General features: G+C 42.3%; 1 protein-coding gene across 7 annotated transcripts in view; it reads right to left on the reverse strand.

The window, feature by feature from the left end:
- The window catches only part of IRAG1 (inositol 1,4,5-triphosphate receptor associated 1), a 97,420-nt gene that overhangs the window by 38,035 nt on the left and 37,607 nt on the right, over positions 1–21,778 (reverse strand). For 5 of the 7 annotated variants that reach the window (XM_088667367.1, XM_088667360.1, XM_088667356.1 and 2 more), the window contains 4 exons: positions 16,270–16,387; positions 10,622–10,775; positions 8,799–8,892; positions 1,314–1,505 (listed from right to left, as the gene is read on the reverse strand). In XM_088667367.1, coding sequence (XP_088523493.1) covers positions 1,314–1,505; positions 8,799–8,892; positions 10,622–10,775; positions 16,270–16,387 — 558 coding nt within the window. The remainder of the gene's footprint in view (positions 1–1,313; positions 1,506–8,798; positions 8,893–10,621; positions 10,776–16,269; positions 16,388–21,778) is intronic. The other 2 variants (XM_088667379.1, XM_088667376.1) reach the window with 1 other exon arrangement.

The following is a 21,778-nucleotide window of genomic DNA, read 5'->3' on the forward strand; positions in this document are numbered from 1 at the left end:
AAAGCATGGGTTGATCTTACTGCTAATGCCAAGTAGGGCTAAATATTTTTCTTTAAGGAACAAAAAAGCCAAAAAACAAACAAACTATGCTCAGTCCAACTTTGGTAGCAATCACTACCATTTCTGTTTCACCCCAGCTAGGATGCCATTCTACATTGCTCAAGCAGCACTAATTGTTCAGGGACTACTTCCAGGGCTGGCCATATAATATGGATAAATGGGGGGGGGCAGGACACAGCAGTCAAAGCTATTCCAATGTATTTTATAATAGGATTAGTTTTAGAGCCAACATTGGCTAAAAAATCAAGCAGAACAAATTGCAGAACATCCTAAACTATAACGTCATAACAGCCCATTCTGCTAGGAAGCTGGCAGCAGCCCTGAGTACAAACTAGAAAAAGTGAAATACTGTACATAATCATGGTCCAGCCCCACAAATAAGAATATTCAAACAAGAACAATAGTTTTAAGAACCGGAATAAAGATCAATGAGTGGTGATGTAACACCATATTACACTAAATCAATTCCCATTTTCCATTAGTGTAAAATTACATTGAAATGTTAGGATAAATATGCTAAACAGTGTGGGCTTTGGTCAGAATCTTGTCATAAATATCGCAAGAACTGCTGCCAATGTCTCACTTGTCCTTCTGTACCATCTAGTACAGGCATTGGCAACCTCCGGCCCATGGGCCGCCCGTGAACCGGGCTGCGGTAAACCGGTGCGCCGTGGGGACTTGCCGAGCGGCGCAGGAAATCACGTCTACGCAGCTGCAGAAGCGATTTCTGGCGTTGCGGACATTTTGGAAATGGGCAGCCAGCACCGGAAATCGCTTCTGCGCAGCTGCAATTTCTGGTGCTGCACTGCCCATTTCCAAAATGTCCGCAGCGCCAGAAATCGCTTCTGCACAGCCGCGGACATGCGCAGAAGCCATTTCCGGTGTTTGGGACATGGGCAGTGCGGCATCGGAAATGGCTTCTGCGCCTGTGCGGCCCATGTCTGGCCCACGGACAATAGTCCGTGGGAATCCTCCAGCCCATGGGCAGAAAACGTTGCCGACGCCTGATCTAGTAGAACTTACCTTGGGTTCTGACAACATTCCACCACCACCCCTACTTGCTATTAAAATTCAGGTAGTGATGAGAAAGCATAGAACATTGTGATGTCATGGAGGGGGGAAACAAGACTAAATGACATGCCAAAGCATATTTTAATCAAACTCAATGCACAAATTATAGTAAAAAAATAATAATAGCTAATGTAAAGCAGTCAGAAGTCATTGAGGATAGCAAATTTATAAATGTTGCTTACTTTGATTGGAGAAGGCAAAATGGGGTGCTGTGTCTCTGTTGGCTGTCCCTCATCTTCAGGTAGGGTTGGCATAATGAGAGGTGAAAGACACGCTGGATTGCAGTGTTGACTAAAGAGGCTATGCACTGATGGGAATGTCTGTTTCAAGTTAACCTCTGAAGATAAGCACTGTGGGGCCTTGTGATCCCAAGGCTATAGCAGATGCCAAAAATACAAATTAAACCCATTTAAAGTCCAGGCTGAGATCACTTTATAACAACAAGCAGCAATAAAGTTTAAAGTAACAACTTATGCTTCTCCTTGTGTGTTATTAACTTGGGGTTTTGAAAGGTCTAATGTAACATAGTAAGGACATTAAGATAAACCTTTTCAACATTCCTTGTATTATTGCATGGAAGGCTTTATTGGCAAGCTTTAAAGTGCTCTCATTTCCAATTAAGATAGACCTCCTTGTCAGTCCTTCATAAAACTCTATGCGAAGTCAAGGAATGATTGTGTTGAAATCATAGTACTAAAAATGACATTTTTTGTATATAACATATATTTGACATTGATATTGCTCAGTGCACAAAAATGTTTTTGCACACATGGATTTCAGTGATGAGCTTATTGTGGAAATGAACTTCTTGTTTTTCTAACACACTTTCTTTTTTCTAACACACTTTCTTTTTGACTGGCTTGGAAAGAAGTGGTTCCTACTGTCTGGAGCAGAAACCAAAATTTGCATAGCACTGATTGGCTGACTTTTGTGCCAATCACTAATACCATCACCAACCATAGAAGGCCATTGTGCAGGCATAGCAATCTGGCCAAGCCCTCTGCCTTGGTAGGTAGTACATATTACATGATCTATGTCCACTCCCTTCAACTTCTACCAGTTGGATTTGGACTGTTGCTCAAAGTTCATACCCATTAATTCAGAGTTTGAGAAACTGTGGACCTCCAAAAGTTGCTGGAGTACAACACCCATTATCCCCGTCCATTGGCAAGGCAGGGGTAGGAGTTGGGGTGTCCAACAGCATCTGCAAGGCCACAGGCTCCCCAACTTTGCTTTAAATTATGCTCCAGTCTTTTAATGTGGCATTTAAAGGAATTAGAATCCAAAAGGAATATTGGTTTATTTGCAGACAATATTGTGATTTATCTGGAGAAGCAGCTGAAGAATTACACAGAGTTTTACAGCAGTACAGGGAGAGTGCAGGTTTCAAAATAAACATAGAGAAAAGCCAATTGCTTATATGGCCAAACAGTGAAAACAGGAAGACAAAGATCACAAGTAAGGTTGGAGAAGGAAACTGTTGGTTTTGTAAAGCCATAAAGGGATTTTTTTTATTTTGGTTAGGGGGGGTACACTAATGCAAAGCAGCTTTGGAACTGCGTGGTTGAAATTATAAGGGAAAGTTTGCAAGCTGAGTTACCGTTAGAACAACTAATCTGCTAATTAAATTCTGTAAAAGTCAGCCTCTAAATTCATATAAGATCCAGATTTTACAGGTTTTGACCACTGCAAAGCTGTTCTATGTCAAAGCAAAGAAAGCAGGATATCATCAGAAAAATCTGAGAACAATTGTGCTTGATTAAAATTTTCAACAATGTTAAAAATGGAATTAATTATCAGGAAGAATTAAACAAATGGAGTCAGTTAACAGCTTTGGTAAAAAGAGAATTTAATATCTCAGGTGTTGGCATGAACTACTACATGTTATTAAAATATATATTTTAGGAAAAAATAGCTATGAATGGAAAATACAATGAAAATGTTGGCATTTGAAATGTGAGATTAATTTATTCCATTATAAAAATGAAATTTTTCCCTTTTTCATTATTGTATATATTTCATGTTAATAAAGTTTGTTTAATGCATTAAAATATTTTTTTAAAATAAAATTAAGCTCCAATCTAAAGTGAATATGGGGCCTTTGCCCCCAGGTTTTCATAGGTCAGCTTTGTGTACACGATTACAGAGAATGCTCCTAGGGCCTGCATCAGACAGTTACTTTCTTTGGAAAGACAATGTGCCCTTTTTCTGACTCAAACCAAGGGCTGATTGCAAATACTGCAGTCAATGTCAGGTCATCCTTGGTGAATAAAATGTCTTAGATGTACCTCTTCCCATATGATCAACTACCTAAAAAGACCCTAAACATCTCAGGACCAGGATACTACAAGGCCAACTTTTTCCCATCCAAACCTAGATATTAGGATTCTTGTTCATTGCCCTTTCCTGGGTCTCTGTGCTGTTTGAGGTGGGGGCAGAACACACCAGAAGAGTGTATTTTATGTTGTGGTGCCCAAATTTTCAAACTTGCTCCCTGGAGAAGTTTGCTTGGTGCTGCCACATACAGTACGTTTTCAAGTCCAGGTGAGAACTTCCTTAAAATCCTTCTCCTTGCTTTATTAGATTGATGGGAGCCGCTGGCTTTTTAAATGCTCTTCTGTTGGAATAATCTATTTCAGTATTGTATTAACCTTTAAAGCATTTAATTTTTTTATAAACCACTTTGTTTTTTGGTGCACTGAAAAGCAAAATAAAAACACTTTCAAGAAGCAAAACAAAATGCTGAAAGTCATGAGCTCTGTTCAGTAGTAGTTTGTGGATCCATTCCCATCATCATGGGTGATTTGTTTGTTTGTTTGTCTTGATCTTTTCTATCTCTGTTCCCCTCTCTAGAAACCAAAATGAAACTAACTTTTGAGAAATGTGCAGTGTTTTGTGGTTTCTATGGTAGATTTAAGAACTTCCTGACAGAGAGCCTGGGATACCATCTCAGTGTCACAGAGCCTGGGATTTCATTTCCCCCCCACTGAAATCAACCCAGAAGTTGTACCTAGAAAACAACCACATGACTTTAAACAGTTCTAAGTGCATCTTTGTTCTATTGCATCCCACCCCAAACAAATCTTTTTAAAAAAAGAGTAATTCTGGGCACTATAGCTATGTCTATGTACTATTCTAAATAGAAAAACCAAACGTTGACAGGTTTTTTTTAAAGCCCTATTACTTCCAGTACACAGTCTGCATTCCTTGTCCCTAGGAAATATTTAGAGAGACAATATTTCATGCAAATATTTATTCTTCTCCATTACATTTTAGAAGTATATTTTAGAAATGGAATCACAGAATCATGAAAGGCACCTTTTAGGCCACCTGGTCCAACACTGTGCTTAATGCAGGATCTGCAGCGCCTGATGAAACTACAGCATCCCTGACACAGATGGCTGTCCAGCTGCTGCTTAAATGCCTGAAGCAGTAAAGGAGAGCCTACCCACCCTCCTATTCCACTGCGGAAGAGGTCTTAACATTAGGAACATTTTCTTAACATTTAGCTCAGCCTTCTCCAGTTTGGTGTATTCTAGGACAACCTCTCATTATCACTAGCCATCCAGCATGGGCAATGGTCAGGGATAGCGGTAGTTGTAGTCTAAAACTAAGACCACCAAATGGGGAAAGGCTGATTTAGGTGAAACTCGATTCCCTCCCATTTCCACCTAGTTCGTTTGGATTTCATGTAGTAGATCAGGCATCTCCAAACTCGGCCCTCCAGATGTTTTGGGACTACAACTCCCATCATCCCTGGCCAATGGTCCTGTTAGCTAGGGATGATGGGAGTTGTAGTCCCAAAACATCTGGAGGGCTAAGTTTGGGGGTGCCTGTAGTAGATGATGGGAAGAGATTTCTCTCTCCCTGAGACCCTGAAGGGATGTTTATTTATTTACCTGTTTATTTATCAAAATCTATAAACCACTTACTCGTGTGCATGCACAAAATCTATAAACCACTTACTCATGTGCATGCACACGAAAGCTCATACCAAAATAAAAACTTAGTTGGTCTTTAAGGTGCTACTGAAGGATTTTTTTTATTTTACTTCGACCCAGACCAACACGGCTACCTACCTGTAACCAGTCGTAAGAAAACATTTAAGTAAAGTAAAACATGGACATTCTTGATGAAAAACAGCTAAACCATATATTTAAAAGCATTTAAAAGATGATTAAAATCAAGAGATATAACACATGCAACTTCTACATGTAGTGAAATGTGATGTCCTAGGTGCTAGCCAATCAGTTCTGGGCAAGCTCACAGAACTAGTTTTCCAGAGAAAAACTGTTCATTTCTCACAAACCGCATTTCTGAGAGTGTACTGGTTTTTTCGGTGAGCATCTAATCCCAAAGCTTTATTGGAAGTTCTGCTTAGAATTTGCCTATTTGTGCAAGACTTACAAAAGCCAATGAATGGATTAGAAGTTTGAGAAACCTGCCCTCAGTTCAACTTTATTCTTTGTCTTTTGTAATTCTAAATTCATTTCAGTGTGCCCTTTTAACTTTTCAATTTGTTCTACATGAAGTGTGTTTTCATAATAAGATTCTTCTACTTAAAGGGCAGGCTTTTTATGGAAGTATGTCCCTGGTCAATGATGATAAGAGTTTCCCAGGAATAAAACTTTATAACTATATAGGTCTCCTAGGAATCATTTTTTTCTTCTTTCCTAATCATTTCCTGAAAACTTCACCCACCCCTAAAGATTATTAACTGTACACTGTACAGATGGCACGAGTTCTATAATGTTAGGAGAAATGGTGCTCAAACAAAACAGCATTATAGTGATTACCACGTTATAGAATCATAGAATCATAGAATCCAGTCCAACCCCCTGCCAAGCAGGAAACACCATCAAAGCATTCTTGACATATGCCTGTCAAGCCTCTGCTTAAAGACCTCCAAAGAAGGAGACTCCACCACACTCCTTGGTAGCAAATTCCACTGCCGAACAGCTCTTACTGTTAGGAAGTTCTTCCTAATGTTTAGGTGGAATCTTCTTTCATGAAGTTTGAATCCATTGCTCCGTGTCCACTTCTCTGGAGCAGCAGAAAACAACCTTTCACCCTCCTCTATATGACATCCTTTTATATATTTGAACATGGCTATCATATCACCCCTTAACCTTCTCTTCTCCAGGCTAAACATACCCAGCTCCCTAAGCCGTTCCTCATAAGGCATCGTTTCCAGGCCTTTGACCATTTTGGTTGCCCTCTTCTGGACACATTCCAGCTTGTCCGTATCTTTCTTGAACTGTGGTGCCCAGAACTGGACACAGTACTCCAGGTGGGGTCTGACCAGAGCAGAATACAGTGGTACTATTACTTCCCTTGATCTAGATGCTATACTCCTATTGATGCAGCCCAGAATTGCATTGGCTTTTTTAGCTGCTGCATCACACTGCTGACTCATGTCAAGTTTGTGGTCTACCAAGACTCCTAGATCCTTTTCACATATACTGCTCTCAAGCCAGGTGTCACCCATCCTGTATTTGTGCCTCACGTCTGAGGACTTCAGCGTGAAAATTAAACTGGAGTCTTTCCTCCCTTTGCAGAACCTGTTTTCCCATCTGCTCCCTCTTTCCCCTAAACATTTCTTTTAAATAATTCATTCTATTTAGGAAGACATAAAACAAAACACAAACTGGGGAGCCAATAACCCTATACAGTATAAACTGAAATGTAAACTGAAAATTGCTAGTTTTGACCCAGTTCTCCAATCTGTTAAGGTCATATTGAATCTGAATTTTGTCTTTAGCTACCTCTGCAAATTCCTACATCCAAGTCTTTAATAAAGACGTTGAACAACAACAGGCCCAGGACAGAACCCTGCGGCACCTTACATGTCACTTTTTTCAAGACGACAAAAATCGTTAGTGAGCACTCAGTCAACCAGCTACAAATCCACCCAAATCCACCCAACATCCAGCACACATTTTACCAGTCTCTCTGCAAGAATATCATGGGGGACTTTGTCAAAAGCCTTACTGAGATCAAGATACACTATGTCCACAACATTCCCTAATCCACCAAGCTTGTAACTCTATCAAAAAAAAGAAATGAGATTTGTCTGGCACAACTTTTTTTTAACAAACCCATGCAGAGTTTTAATAATCACTTTAGTAATCTTTCTCTAAGTGCTCACAAGCCAAATGTTTAATTATCTGTTCTAGGACCTTTCCTGGTATTGCGTCAAGATGACTGTTCGGTAGTTGACTGTTCGGTAGAAGACCTAGGTCTTCTTTTTCCTCTTTTTGAAGATGGGGACAACATGTGCCCAGCTCCAGTCTGCAGGAACCTCACCTGTTCTCCAAGAATTCTCAAAGATAATAGACAGATGTCTGAGATTACATCTGCTGTTCCTTTAGTACCATTGGATGCAGCTCATCAGGCCCTGGAGATTTGAATTCATTTAAAGTTGCTAGGGGTTCCTGTACTACCTCTTCTCCTATTCTGGGCTGCAGTCCCTCCTTGCATCGTTTATTCTGTTATCACAAGTTTAGGCACTGCTTTTCTCTTGTGTGAAGACAGAAAAAAGTAGGTGTTTCAGCAGCAGAGGTGGAGCTAGTCCGGGGGGTGCTACAAGCGGCGCACATCCCAGGGGTGGTGCACCAATGTCACCCCCCCCCCAGGAATGACACACGAGGCAGACCGCCTCCACTGTTGAGCAGTTCTGCCTTTTCTCTGTCACCCAACAGCATTTCTCCATCTTGTCTATGCAGAGGGCCTGCTACTTGCTTGTTTTTTCTCATTTCAAATATAGCGGAAGAAGCCTTTAAAAAAATATTTTAAACCTCTGTTGCAAGCCTGAGCTCATTCTGAGTTTTGGCCCACCTGACCTCCTCCCTGAAACTGTTGGCTACTCATGTATACTCTTCCTTTGTGATTTCCCCTTTCTTCCATTTCTTGGGCCACATCTGAAAGAATTCCCCTCCCGCTTCTAAAGACCTTACGAAATCACACTGAACAAGCAATTTCCAGCCTCATATCAACATCAAATAGCAATTGTTTTGTAAACCCTCTAACACTGTTATGCTAGGTTAATTTGGGTGCATAGGACAAATCTAATTAATCAGATGTTTATCTTATGACTGTCCTGGGAGAGGGGGTTCTGAGGAAAACAGAATTCGGTCCATCCCACTCCCCCCACAATTTGGTACTGTGCACGGTTGTAACTGACACTAGACTGAAGAAGGAAATCCAGTGGGAGTTAACTGGGCATACAATCCAATGAGTGACACATTCTCCCTTTTGTGAAGCAGATTTTAACATTAAGCATTTCATAAACTGTAGAACATTTGTTCAGAATGCGTATGTTGTACATTAATCAGAAAAGAAAACCCCCAGGCCACTACGTTCTGCTATTCTAATATTATGTAATACAATATAAATAGGTTTTGTTTAGTTCTTGCATGTTTCATAATATATTTGCTTAAAATAGAAAGACAGAGGATTAATCCTCACCCCAAGGCTCAGACCTCATCACGGGATACAAGGAAGTTTGTATATCACCGAGCAATTTTAGAGAATACAATATCCAGGAAGTGATGTTCTAGGAGTTTTATTCCATAAAAGGAAAAAGTATTTAGAAATAGTTGGCCTTCTTCTTGCAGCTCATTAGACCACAGTAGGGAAAGTCGAACACAAATAACCAGTAAACTTACCCTCTGAGTCACAGCTGAATACCTTGGCAAAGACTGAAACTGAAGGTGCTTCACTCCATCTTCAGTGCTGGTCTGACTTTTGACCACAGTTGTTCTGCTCAACCACAGCAAGCGTAAAAAGGGAAGCACAAACACAAGAAGCTTAAAAATAATTTCCTGAGTATCCTGCCACTTCCATCTTTTTCTTGGGCATGGCACAGGGTTCTTGCTACTTCCTCCAGCGACACAGATTTCAAGATAGCTTTAAACCAGAGACAGAAAACCTGTGGTGCTCCATATGTTGTTGGACTACAACTCTCATCCCTGTGCTGCCAAGGGCAGAGCCAACTGTATTACAGGGGGTGAGAGCGGACCCGAGTTAAGACTGCCGCAATCAGGTCTGCTCCCAAGCCCCACCCCACCCCAGGCCGCCACAGATTGGTGCAAATGTAAAGTGGGTCTGGCGGGAACTCATGATGCTCCACACCTGGCCTGGGTGAGAAGCCAATGGCTGGCTTTGCTCAGGAGTGCATGGAGCTGGCGCAATGAGTCACAACCGCTGCCCACCCTGAACTGGGTACGGTAAGTAAGCGGCCACTCTCATCACTCACACCCACGCCATACATTTGAAGCACACTGCTTCCCCCTAAGCATCCATGGAACTGCAGTTTACCTCATAGAGCTACAATTCCCAGCACCCTTGACAAACTACAGTTCCTAGGGTTGGGGGGTGGTGTATGCAGTTTACTGTTGCCTCGTTGTATGCATTTTAAATACTTTTGTATGTGACTCTTTTCCATGCGGTTCTATTTGTAAAATGCCTAATAAAGGTTTGATAGTCAGAATAGTGGTTCAACACAGGGAAGATTTGGCTCTCCAGATATTGCTGAACTACACCTCCCATCAGCCCAAGCAAGCATGGCCATTGGCCAGAGATTATGATCATAGTATCACAGAATTGTAGAGCAGTGGTTATTTATTAAATTTCTATACCTCCCTTCACCTGAGAATAACAGGGCGCTTTACAATATAAAAACAAAAAAATGCACAACATACGGTAGTAACAAACAAAACAATAACCCTCCCCACAAAGTTTAAAAGGCCATAGAGTGTTTAATTAGCCAAAGAAATGGGAGAAGAGGTATGTTTTTGCCTGGCGCCAAAAGATATGTAGCCAAGGCGCTAGGTAAACTTCTCTGGGGAGAGCGTTCCACAAGCAGAGGGCTACCCAAAGATGCTGGGAGTTATAGTTCAGTAAACATAAGAAGGGTCAAAGGCCCTCTCTCCCCGATGTAACATGTCCTCTTTTCAAGAGAAACCACAGGTGCAAACCGATTTCCCATCACAAAAAGAAAGGCTCCGCTAAATTTTTATTGTGGCCATGGTATTCAAGCATAGTTATTTTTGTATGACGGTCAACAACATATGGCTGCATTATTAGTTACCATAGGAACCTATTGTGGATTGCATTCAATATTCCAAGATCAAGAAGACACACAGGAAGATGCGACATCTCTTTATTTGCCATGCTAGCAAACAGTTTGCTTCTCAGCAGTAGAGATCTTTTTTGTTTGCTTTTTAGTACTCCAGTGGTTTACTTCAGCCTTATTAACTGTCCCTTTCAGACTTTTCTTTTAAAATGTTGCCTAATGGGAATTGCTAGAGAATATCCGAAAACAAAAGTTTAATAACTCACTTAAACAAAACATCTTCCTATTAAGGCATTCAGGTACATCATTTTAGCAATAACATCTTCTGATAAAGTGCTTACTGAAAAAGATCTTGAAATTTACAAGTCATTTTAATAAGACAATGCTCATACAACATAAATAGGTTCTCTTTACCTTGTATTGTCTTGCCCATGTTCTGTTTTATAGACATGCCTCTCCTTGTTTAAGAGATTTTCTTTGGATCCCCGTCTCCGGCTCAGGAAGAACAGATTAGGCAATGTGCGACAACATCTCTTTTGAGCCGAAAAATGTTCTAAATTCAGTGCATCTATGATTAACACACAATATTTGAAAATCAGAAACTAGGAGGCAACATTGTGCCATGTAATTTGCAAATGCCATTTTGGTATAAGGATTTAAGTTGCACTAACAAAAAATGATGCCATTGCAGCTTATTTTAAAAGTACATCTGTTGTCATGAGAATTTTTTTTGGGGGGGGGAAACAATGACTGAGTTTATTTGGAGAGGAGGAGAAGGGAAATCATTTTCAAGGAATAACTTAATTCCAAAATGTAGCTCATACATTTTTCGTTATTATTTGGACATTTAAAGAAGATTTTGCTTGCCTTTCTCACTTGTAAGATATTTTAGTTACAGGACAAGCAGGTTTAACAGGAGAAACCAGTAGCCTGCAACGTATCTCTGAACACTATTAAAATGTCCTTTATCATGGGCGTAGGCAGGGGGGGCAGGAGGGGGCAGCTGCCCCCCCTAGAAGCAAAAAATTATTGTATTTTACAGACCATAACCAGCACTTTTCCCCTCCAAAAACTGAAGTGGAAAGGGCTTTGCTTTAGCGAGAGCAGCTCTCCACTTGCTGGGGGCGGGGGGCGGGAACACAGCTGTAACAAAAACACATGAAATAAATAAAGCAAAGTGGCTACCGGTACTTAAGCAGTTAAGACAATGGAGCAGAAAATCCCTTCAGGCAAGGTTTGATAGCTGACCAATTCACCCTATTGTTCTTCAGTGGTAGTTGTTAATGAGCATTCAGGGATTGCATTAAGAGTTCTATTGGCGATTTAATGAGGGTGCATTGACTAAGGTGGCTCTGCAAGGCTAAAAGGAAATGAATAAGAAAAGGGGGGTGCTGTAGCTTTTGATAGACACAGTGATGTTTATAAAAAGCAGAGGTGTTCCAGTCTGCCCCTCCTCCTGCATCTGTATACTGTAAATCAGGGGTGGCCACCTCCCAAGAGACTCTGATCTACTCACAGAGTTAAAAACTGGGAGTGATCTACCCCCTTTTGGGGGGTTCAGGTCAAAGCTGTTGAGTTTTTTTAAGGAAGGGAAGCCCTGTTTTTTTGAGTTTAGGTCAAACTTGTTGAGCTTCTTTTAGGAGGAAGGGAGGCCCATTTTTGTTTAGGGCTTCAGGTCATAGTTCAGCTTTTTTTTAGGGAGGAGGAAAATTTTGGGTGAGCTTTTTTTAGGGGTGCCAGTGATCTAGCAGTGATCTACCACAGACATCCAGTGATCTACTGGTAGATCACAATCTACCTGTTGGACGTGCCTGCTGTAAATCAAGCAGAGAGAAAGCTGCTTACAAGGTTCCTTCCTCTCACCCAGAGGCACCCACAAATGTGAGTTATCCCTCTCTCTATTTCTTCCTTCCTTCCCTCACTCTTCCGTCCTTAATAAAATACGGGGGGGGGGGCAGATAAGCCCCACATAGAAAGCCCATCAACATGGGGGGGGTGACTCTTTAAAATACAGTATTTACCAGTAATTGGGGGGGGGGCGGCACCTAGGCCTCTAGGAGTTGGCTGCTATGCCTAGGACAATTCAAGAAAGCAGATTGATGCATATGCTATGGTAATATATCAATAGAATCATGGAATTGTAGTCGGAAGGGACCACAAGGGTCATCTAGTCCAACCCCCTGCAATGCAGGATCTTTTTCCCAAGGTGGGGCTTGAACCCACGACATGGTTGAAATATTATGCTGATATGCAGCAACACCTCGGAGCTGTCGTGACTGCGGCCGTGCCTTCCCTCGCCCTCGTCCGCCCTGCCACCCCCTCTCGCCTGCCCGACCCTCCCGTCCTCTTACTGCAGAGTTCCAGCATCACAGCATCACCCAGAGGCACCCACAAATATGAGTTATCTCTCTCTCTATTTCTTCCTTCCTTCCCTCTTCCATCCTTAATAAAATACGGGGGGGGGGCAGAAAAGCCCCACATAGAAAGCCCATCAACATGGGGGGGTGACTCTTTAAAATACAGTACAGTCGTACCTCGGGTTGCGAACACCTCGGGTTACGAACAACCCGGGTTACGAACTTCGCAAACCCGGAAGTATTTTCGTCGTGTGCGCAGAAGCGCCGCACGCCTTTGCGCATGCGCAAAGCACAAAAATAGCGGAAATAGCGCTTTGCGCATGCGCAAAGCGGCGGTTCGGGCCCTTTTCGGGTTACGAACTTTTCAGGTTACGAACTGCGACCCGGAACGGATCGCGTTCGTAACCCGAGGTACCACTGTATTTACCAGTAATTGGGGGGGGAGATGCACCTAGGCCTCTAGGAGTTGGCTGCTATGCCTAGGAGTAGGACAATTCAAGAAAGCAGAATGATGCATATGCTATGGCTATATATCAATAGAATCATAGAATTGTAGTCGGAAGGGACCACAAGGGTCATCTAGTCCAACCCCCTGCAATGCAGGAATTTTTTCCTAAGGTGGGGCTTGAACCCACAACATGGTTGAAATATTATGCTGATATGCAGCAACGCCTTGGAGTCGTCGTGTCTGCGGCCGTGCCTTGCCTCACCCTCGCCCGCCCTGTCACCCCCTCTCGCCTGCCCGACCCTCCCGTCCTCTCCAGCCAAGCAGGGTAGCCGCCGATGCTGCCAGCCCCAGAAGCACAAGGTGGCCGCTGCCGCCGCCACGATATCATCAGGCCAGCTGGCCCTGTAGCCCCGCCCACGTTCCCACTTCGGGGCCCCGCCCCTGAACGACCATGGCTTGCCCCCCCCCTAGTTTTGATCCTGGCTACGCCCCTGTCCTTTATTATGTATGTTACCATCAGATGCAATCTATTGCACTGCTAATAGTTAAGTACAGTCAGTACTAAGAACCAGGGGGAATAAGATGCCATCTGCCAGAAGGCCTGTAAAATGGAGACTCATAAGATTGATTACAGCCAACCACCCAAGACAGGAATACTCAACTTAAATCCATACTGGTTTGCAGGAAAGAAGGACTAGGCCAGGCATAGGCAAACTCGGCCCACCAGATGTTTTGGGACTACAATTCTCATCATCCCTGACCACTGGTCCTGCTAGCTAGGGATCATGGGAGTTGTAGTCCCAAAACATTTGGAGGGCTGAGTTTGCCTATGCCTGGACTAGGCCAATGCTGATAAACATCATGTAACACATAATTGATATACTGTATCCCTCAGGTTTAAGCCAAAACAGATTCCAAGTTCAGTGGTGCCTCGACTTATGAATTTAATCCGTTCCGAAAGCACCTTCGTAGGTCGAAAAATTCGTAAGTCAAAAAGCACCATTGGAAACGCGATTTCCCATAGGAATGCATTGGAAATGGAAAAATTCATAAGTCGAAGCAACCCCGTCTAAGAATTTGCAAGTCGAAAAAACCCTATCCCAAACTGCCGCGGTTTCCGTTTGGATGTCGAGAAATTCGTAAGCGTGCGGCCATTTGCCCCATTCATAAGTCGAAAAATTCAGTTGTCGAGTCGTTCGTAAATCGAGGTACCGCTGTATATATTAAACAAGTGAGGCCCTACAACAAAATGTTGTAGGGTATCCCTGGCCCTAGTGTGTACGTTACCTGAGTCTGTGACTTCGGGGCTGGAGGGAAAACAAAAGTTAGCATCAAAGTAAACAGTCCCTGCTCTATAATGTGGGCCTTACTTCATGGGGGCTTTGTTTTAAATTTTATTTTAATTAGTTTTTGAACATTTGAAAAGTGCAATCAATCTGCACATAAGTCAATGGAACATGAGCTGCAGCTCCACCTCTGACATTCGGCATTGTTGCATGCGACCCAAATCACTGTGGTGTGACATTTCAAGGATTCCAGGTGCTTCCCTAGAGTTCTGTTTCCTTGGAATGTGGTACAGCAGAACCTGTGGTATTCATAGCATGGACCATTAGTATAGGAAAGGTGAGGAAAGGGGCCCACCCATTTGCCCTCTGGCACAGAGCAAATACCTTTCTTATACGAACGACCCATACGTATGGCCATTATGACTAATTCAATAATGGGATCTTCCATTAGATACCAACCTGCCCCCCCCCCCAATTCACAACAGTATTAACAATGGAGGACACTGTAGGGTTGCTGTGAGCTACTCTTTTCCTACACCTACAACCTGAGAAAGGTCCAACAATTTATGCCTTCAGGGTACCCAAGTCTACTGGTACTTCTTCTGCATGTTCTGGTGGTTTGGACTACATAGGCATGAGCACAGGGAGACCTGAATCAGTATTACAGATGTACACAAATTATTAATTCTACCAAATGCAGTCTAGGATGAATATGCTATCCTCATTCATCAGTGGTAATTTTGCTATCAAGGTACAATGCCTCAAAACAAAGTCTAAAAACTCCAACCCAAAATAATCTTTTTACTTTTGTAAGAATAAGCAAGAAGTCAAGTTCCTAACATACACTGGACTGAGTTTAGAAGCCATAGAGACTTTTCCAACACAACTTTTATACGTGGGTCTCAGGAGACTATTTATTGTAAGTTCTCGTGGTATTTATGGCAGCATTCACATCCACTTTAAATGCTTTTAAAATTGGCACCAGTATTTTATTTCATCTAAACTAGTGGACTCCATGTTAATAGAAAATACTTGTTACTTGCCCAATTCTATTTTGTTTAACTGAAGGATTTCAATTTCACAGTAAAGCCACTGAAGTACTGTGAAATGTATTTCATCAGTTTTCAAAGTTTAAGTGATCAGAACCTTAACAGAACTAGTTGTACTGTCTGAAACAAAACTCCAAGAGGCAACTGACCAGGATACTGGGTTTCCCCCCATTACTACAGTGCCTGCTAAAGTTAAATATCTAAGGACTGATTCATAGGACTACATTTACTGCTATAACTAACAATCTAAAAGTTTTATTAGTTTAAAATAGATAACACAGGTAGAACCTTTTATTATCATGCAAATGCACTTTTCCAATACAGGGACGAATGTGTTTAGATGACTTCAGAACTACCAACTAATCTGGTTCTGTGAACTGTTGCACAGTGCCACGCCTGTTCTCAGTTTACAGCATTTGCAGATAATGCTCTGGGCGCAGTACCTTTTTCTACCTCCTCACATCCAGCTACTCTCTGAAGACTGAAGAAGAAACCCTCTTAAGAATATTAGGGGGGTGGGCAGGGGGGAGGACTAGACAATGTGTAAAATGAGCATAATATTTTAGCTGCAGTTCATTCATTTTCAGCTTTATATTCTTGTTATTAAAAATAGCACCTAGACATTCCATTGTTGTGCCCATAGGCTCAGGTTGTATATATGTGTAAACAAACCATATATCATAAAGACACCACAGTCCCAACTGAGCCTCATTTCCAAAAGGAAACAAGAATCCTAGGTAAAGCACGCCTGGAATCCCTGGAATCTTGCACCATTTGGGAGATTGGGGTGGCATGCAACAAAACATAAGAACTGTCAAGTTACTCATGGCTGAGCTGAGCTGACGGTGGGGGAACCATGATCACTTGATTCTTTGCTCAATGTATAAATATACAGTAAGTTTAGAAATTAAGTTGTTCATACCTATAAGTGATGTCGGAAGCCTGGAATCATCATTTTCAAGGAGATATGTAGCTTTCAAGCTCAAGAAGGGAAAATAAATTGGCAACACAAGTGTTGACTTAGAGCAAGCAGCAGCCTCCTGTTTAATATTTTAAAAAGAGCAAAGATCTATGAGAGAGAAACTTAAGTTTTACCTAACTACCAACTTATGGGAGGCAGATCCTCCTATCTGTCTTAAAATACTTTCCCCTGGTCCCTTCCAACTTGAAACAATTCTCTAAACCTTTTACATGCCACTTTTTGAAATCAGCATTCACTATGGAATAAGCATTAACTTTAGACACAACAGGACCATCAATTTCAGAAGGGTAGCCAAGTTAGGTTGTTACAACAGAGAGTCTGATGGCACTTTTAAGTCAGATTCATTGTTGGATGAGTTTGAAGTCAGGTAAACATCAGTAGACACACATACTGTGGGGAGAGAAAGCAGTAGGCCAAAAGGCTATTGAATGCAAGCAGACACAGTCTGTGACATTTCTAGGCTGTGTACACATTACTGGTCTGGTTTAAAACACAGGCCATTTTCTCAGTTTGGATAGAGGTGTACTAAAGTAAAGAGAAAAAAATACTTTCATTGTTGTGTTCTTTATGATATAGTCTTGGTAGCTATGCTGGTCCATCTGAACAAGAATTGAAATAAGTGGGACAGTAAGTGTAGGTGGGTACTGTCTCACATGCTCTACACACACACACAAAAATATCAATACACTGAACTTAATTACCACTTTGTGGGTAGAAAAAGACAACAGATGTCTGAGACAAGGCCAGAAGAATAACCTTGTGGTGTTTCAACCAGGTAGACACTTTTAAAAAATTAAATGGCACAGATTAGCATCTGCCTAGATTTAAGAGATTTCATGAATGCCATTTTACAATAAAGCAAACAATACCAAATTAAGCAATGACAATGGCTGATGAACTTGAAAACTAAATTATAATGCATGGCATTTTGCATATTTGGTCTCCTTGTTCCTCATTCTTGGCTGCATTTTATGTCTTCCACTAACCATGGAGCATACAGAGTCATTATTTTTCACAAGCAAAAGGAACACTTTGCCAAATGCATTTACATAAAAGCACAGCACGCAAAAACTTGAAAGATAATTCAAGACAGACAGCCATACGGGAGTATGTAATTTGGCCAGCTGCCCATGGGTTTGGACACCAGAGAATACCACTGGGATTACAATGAAAATGTTAAAAAGTTATCCCACATTGCTTATTTATTTTTAGTGGCATCAGCTCTAGTTTAACCAAGAGTTCTTTGACCAAAAGCCTGTTTACATAAAGTTCAGGCTGCTTGCATGACAAATTGCTTGGTTCGCCTTGTACCACTAGCCTTGGTAGAAAGACTCCAAGGAAACATTAAGTGTTCTGGTTGCGGAACTTCCTGGTGCCCACATACTTGCTTGCTCTACATCTAATGAATGAAGCAACCCCCCAACTCAAGTCTTTATTTATACTTTTGGATAAATATGACACTTCTGTTTAATGAACATGAAAGAGTAAATTGTCACGCAGCAAAGTTACATACTTGGAAATGTGTTTTAGTTAATGTCTATGTAATGTCTCAGCTTCCACTGATTAGCTAATTCCAGTGTCAAAGAAAGACACTTGCTCCCCCGCTTAGGCTAGCAAGAAGGGAACCCTAGGAAAGGAGAGATCTGCCAAATGCCAGTCTTGAGGTGTTTAGCCAGCCCTGAACGTGTCTCTATCCTGCATGTTGGAATTCCCTAAACGCCGAACCCCTTTTCCAAAGAAAGTCAAGATCCTTTTCAAAAATTGCAACCAGATGGAGTTTGTGATGGAGGCATGAAATGTCTGATCAGTGGTTTCAGTTGGTGTTTTTCAACTTAATAAATGAGAGTGATTTAACTTTTTTTTAAACAAACAAACCACACATCTTTTTTCTGGGAATAGGTGTTTTTTATGAAAGGGGGTGTAGGGAAGGCAGATTCAGAGATAAAGAGACGCCCGTGTGCTGACTCGAGTTTTCATCGGGATGCGCAGAGATGGGAGTAAGTGTGCGAGCGGCACTGACTTCTGATTAAACATGATGCCTAAGATTTTGCTGTGTGCACTTTGGAGCTGCGTGCTCATATATGTCAGGGTGAGGGGAGAGGTAAGCAATGCTAGATTTCTCTTGTGAACTGCCCTGAGATCTTTTGATGAACGGTGGGATATAAATCTAAAAGAAAAAGGACCAGAAGTTAAAAGGAAGGGCCTGGATCTACCTGTTGAACTTGTAGCAATCTTAGTCAGCTACAGTAGAACATTTCTTGTTGCAACTGAATTTTGACAAAACACACTAATGGCAGTTTCTGACCAGCCACACACATCTATCTAGCAGCTGAATACAGCTCATACAGTGAATGTTTGGTCAGTTTCTATTTCTGATTAACAACATATTGTTCAACCGGGGGGGGGGGGGATGATTAATACAGAAATGACAAACCTGACCACCTTATTCCAAACAGTAGTGGTTATCAGCTCCCTGTTTACAGGTACATTTTCACATGCCTACCTGCTTATCCAGCTTTGCATTCCAAAAGGCTCATTTCATTTGAAGGAACACCTTATAGATTCATAGCTCTATGCAGTCTAATTAAGGTTCTTTTCTAGGGTGTTTAATGCCCTTATTCCTCTCCAAAGGACACAAAAACCTTCATAGCTCACTAAAGCTTTAATAGCATTTCAACCATGTCATTTATGATACTGTAGTTCTAAAAGCTCTATTATCTGAGCCATGGGAGAGCACTTTACCAGTCTAGAAAATCTACAACTCAAATGTTTTATATTTTGTAAACCACTTTGAGGTTTTTTTCAATCAAGTGGTGTATAAATTTTATGGAATGAATGAATGAATTTTACTTGACACAGACTGGAAGAGAAGAATAAGAAGGGAAGGCATCAGTCCAAAAACAAAGGAGGTGAGTGGGTGCTTAGGCTGCCAAATCCCATTTAATTGGCCCAGTGCATTTCAAAGAAAGACTTTTAACAGGAGTAAGGGCTGTAGCTCTATGGTACAGAATCGGCTCTGCATGCATGTTCCATCACTGGCAGGTCCAGGTATGGTTAGAAATGTCCCCAGTCTGAAACCCTGGAGAGCTGCTGCCAGTCAGTGTAGACAATACTGGGTGAGATGGACCAATGGATCGAATCAGTAAAAGGCAGCTTCTTATATGCTGTTCTACATTTATCACCTAACAGCTTAAGGTTGCAGTCTTATATGATCTATTGAGCTCAGTGAGACTGTGGTTGTGTATACACGATACATTTAAAGCACACCTATCCTAAGAATCCTGGGAACTGTAGTACCGGTATACCACACACACACACACACAATTCCCAGCACCCTTAAGAAAGGACAGTTCCCAGGATTTTTAGGGCTGATTCTTTTAATGTATGATGTCGACGCAGTCTTACTTCTCCATATAGAATTGTGCTCATTTGGGTCCACAATATGCAATACTTAGAAAAGCAATAGAAAAAAGGTCATTTCCAACCCCATGGATTTCACATTTCTGGGTTCAGAGTTTGAAGAGTCCAATATACAGCCCACTCTTAAGCATGGCTGCTCAGAAGTAAGTTCCACTGATTTCAATGACCTTTGCTTTGAACTCCATACTGCAGCACCTAAAACGCAGCCACACCCACCCACCCTATAAAGCATATGGCAGGTGGTGGAGGTGAAAATCCTGCCCTAGTGTGATTGATTTCTTTACAGGAAACTTCCTGTCCAAGAAAAGGGTGGCAATAAGCTATTATCAATTCTCACATCGGTTAAAGAATATAATTGCCATAGTAACAAGGAGTAGGCACTTAAACAGGGCAATAGACTTTTTATAGCATCTTCTTGGCTGTCAAACTGGCATGTGCTTTTATATTCACAGCAAATATAAGGTGGCAGTGGTGGGAGGATGGTACAGAACGTGGTACAGAATTCATCCTGAGTAATGCAGAACAGCAGCAGAAGGGGGGAAGCCTTCAAAACAGAAACACAAACACAAAAACAGGACATTTAGATTAAGACCTTTTTTTAAAGGAAAGCTTTTTCCTTTTAACCAATTCTCATCAAACCTAGTTTGAGGGGGGGGGGAGAGAAGCGTCCCTTCCTAATTCTTGAGAGGTAGTGGTTAAATTAACAAATCATTAGCTGAATGTCCCCCTATTCAGATCTCAGTTCAAAGGAGGATCTTACAGAATAGTCATAAGCAAGTCACTGCCTCTCAGCCTTCCACCTGTAATAAAAGGTTAAATCAGGGGTAGACAACCTAAGGCCCGTGGGCCGGATGCGGCCCAATCGCCTTCTCAATCGAGCCCACGGACGGTCCTGGAATCAGCGGGTTTTTCCATGAGTAGAATGTGTCCTTTTATTTAAAATGCATTTCTGGGTATTTGTGGGGCCTGCCTGGTGTTTTTACATGAGTAGAATATGTGCTTTTATTTAAAATGCATTTCTGGGTTATTTGTGGGGCATAGGAATTCGTTCATTATTATTTTTTTCAAAATATAGTCTGGCCTACCACATGGTCTGAGGGATGGTGGACCAGCCCACAGCTGAAAAAGGTTGCTGACCCCTGGGTTAAATCCTCTGGACTGTTTTACAGGACTCTTCTAAGATTACCAAGATGGGAATTGAATCTGTTTATTGTTACTACTACAGCAACAACAAAAAGAAAAACCACTAAATATATTGATATGCAGGAAATAATAAAAAACTGGCAGCACATATAGTAATTGCAACTCAATGGAAAACAGCCCAAAATCTTACACTGGAAACTTGGCACCACTCACTCTGGAATGGAGAAAATCCACATAATTTGAGACTTCAACAAAGACTAGAACAAGGGTCTGCAAACTAAGGCCCGCAGGCCGGATCAGGCCCAATTGCCCTCTGGATCCGGCCTGAGGATGGTCCTGGAACCGCCGCTTGGATCGGTGTGATTGTTTGGGCTGTGCCATTTTTTGCATATTTTTTTCCGGGTGCCATTCCCCACACACACACACACACTGCGGAGGCACCTCCTCCCTCCCTCCCTCCCTCCCTCCCACCTCCTGGCTTCTCCCCGCCCTGTGGAGGAATGGAGCTGGGCTTTGATTGGTGCCAGCCAATCCGAAGCCTCGCTGCCCGCATGCTAAAGCACGGCCCAGACTCGCCACCTGCCTGCCGGCCTCTCCGTCCATGGCCACATTGTGGGCATCATGATGGGCATGTCGCAGGGCTTTGGCTGGAACTTGGTGCGCCTGCTGGCCCCGCGCCTGGCGCCTGGGAAAGCTAGCCCAGAAAGGAGAGGCGCCACCACCAGCGCTGGCTCCCAACTGCAGACAGAGTGGCGGAGGAGGTAGGAAAGCAGGGGGAGGGGAGGGGCTGGGGGAGAGAGACTCCCGTCTCCGCTGCGTGTGTGTGTGCACACGCAGTCCGTCCCACAACAAGGTCTGAGGGGCAGTAAATCAGCCCCCTCCTAAA

The sequence above is a fragment of the Zootoca vivipara genome, chromosome 1 (assembly GCF_965207765.1).
Source record: "Zootoca vivipara chromosome 1, rZooViv2.hap1.1, whole genome shotgun sequence".
NCBI classification, from domain to species: domain Eukaryota; kingdom Metazoa; phylum Chordata; class Lepidosauria; order Squamata; family Lacertidae; genus Zootoca; species Zootoca vivipara.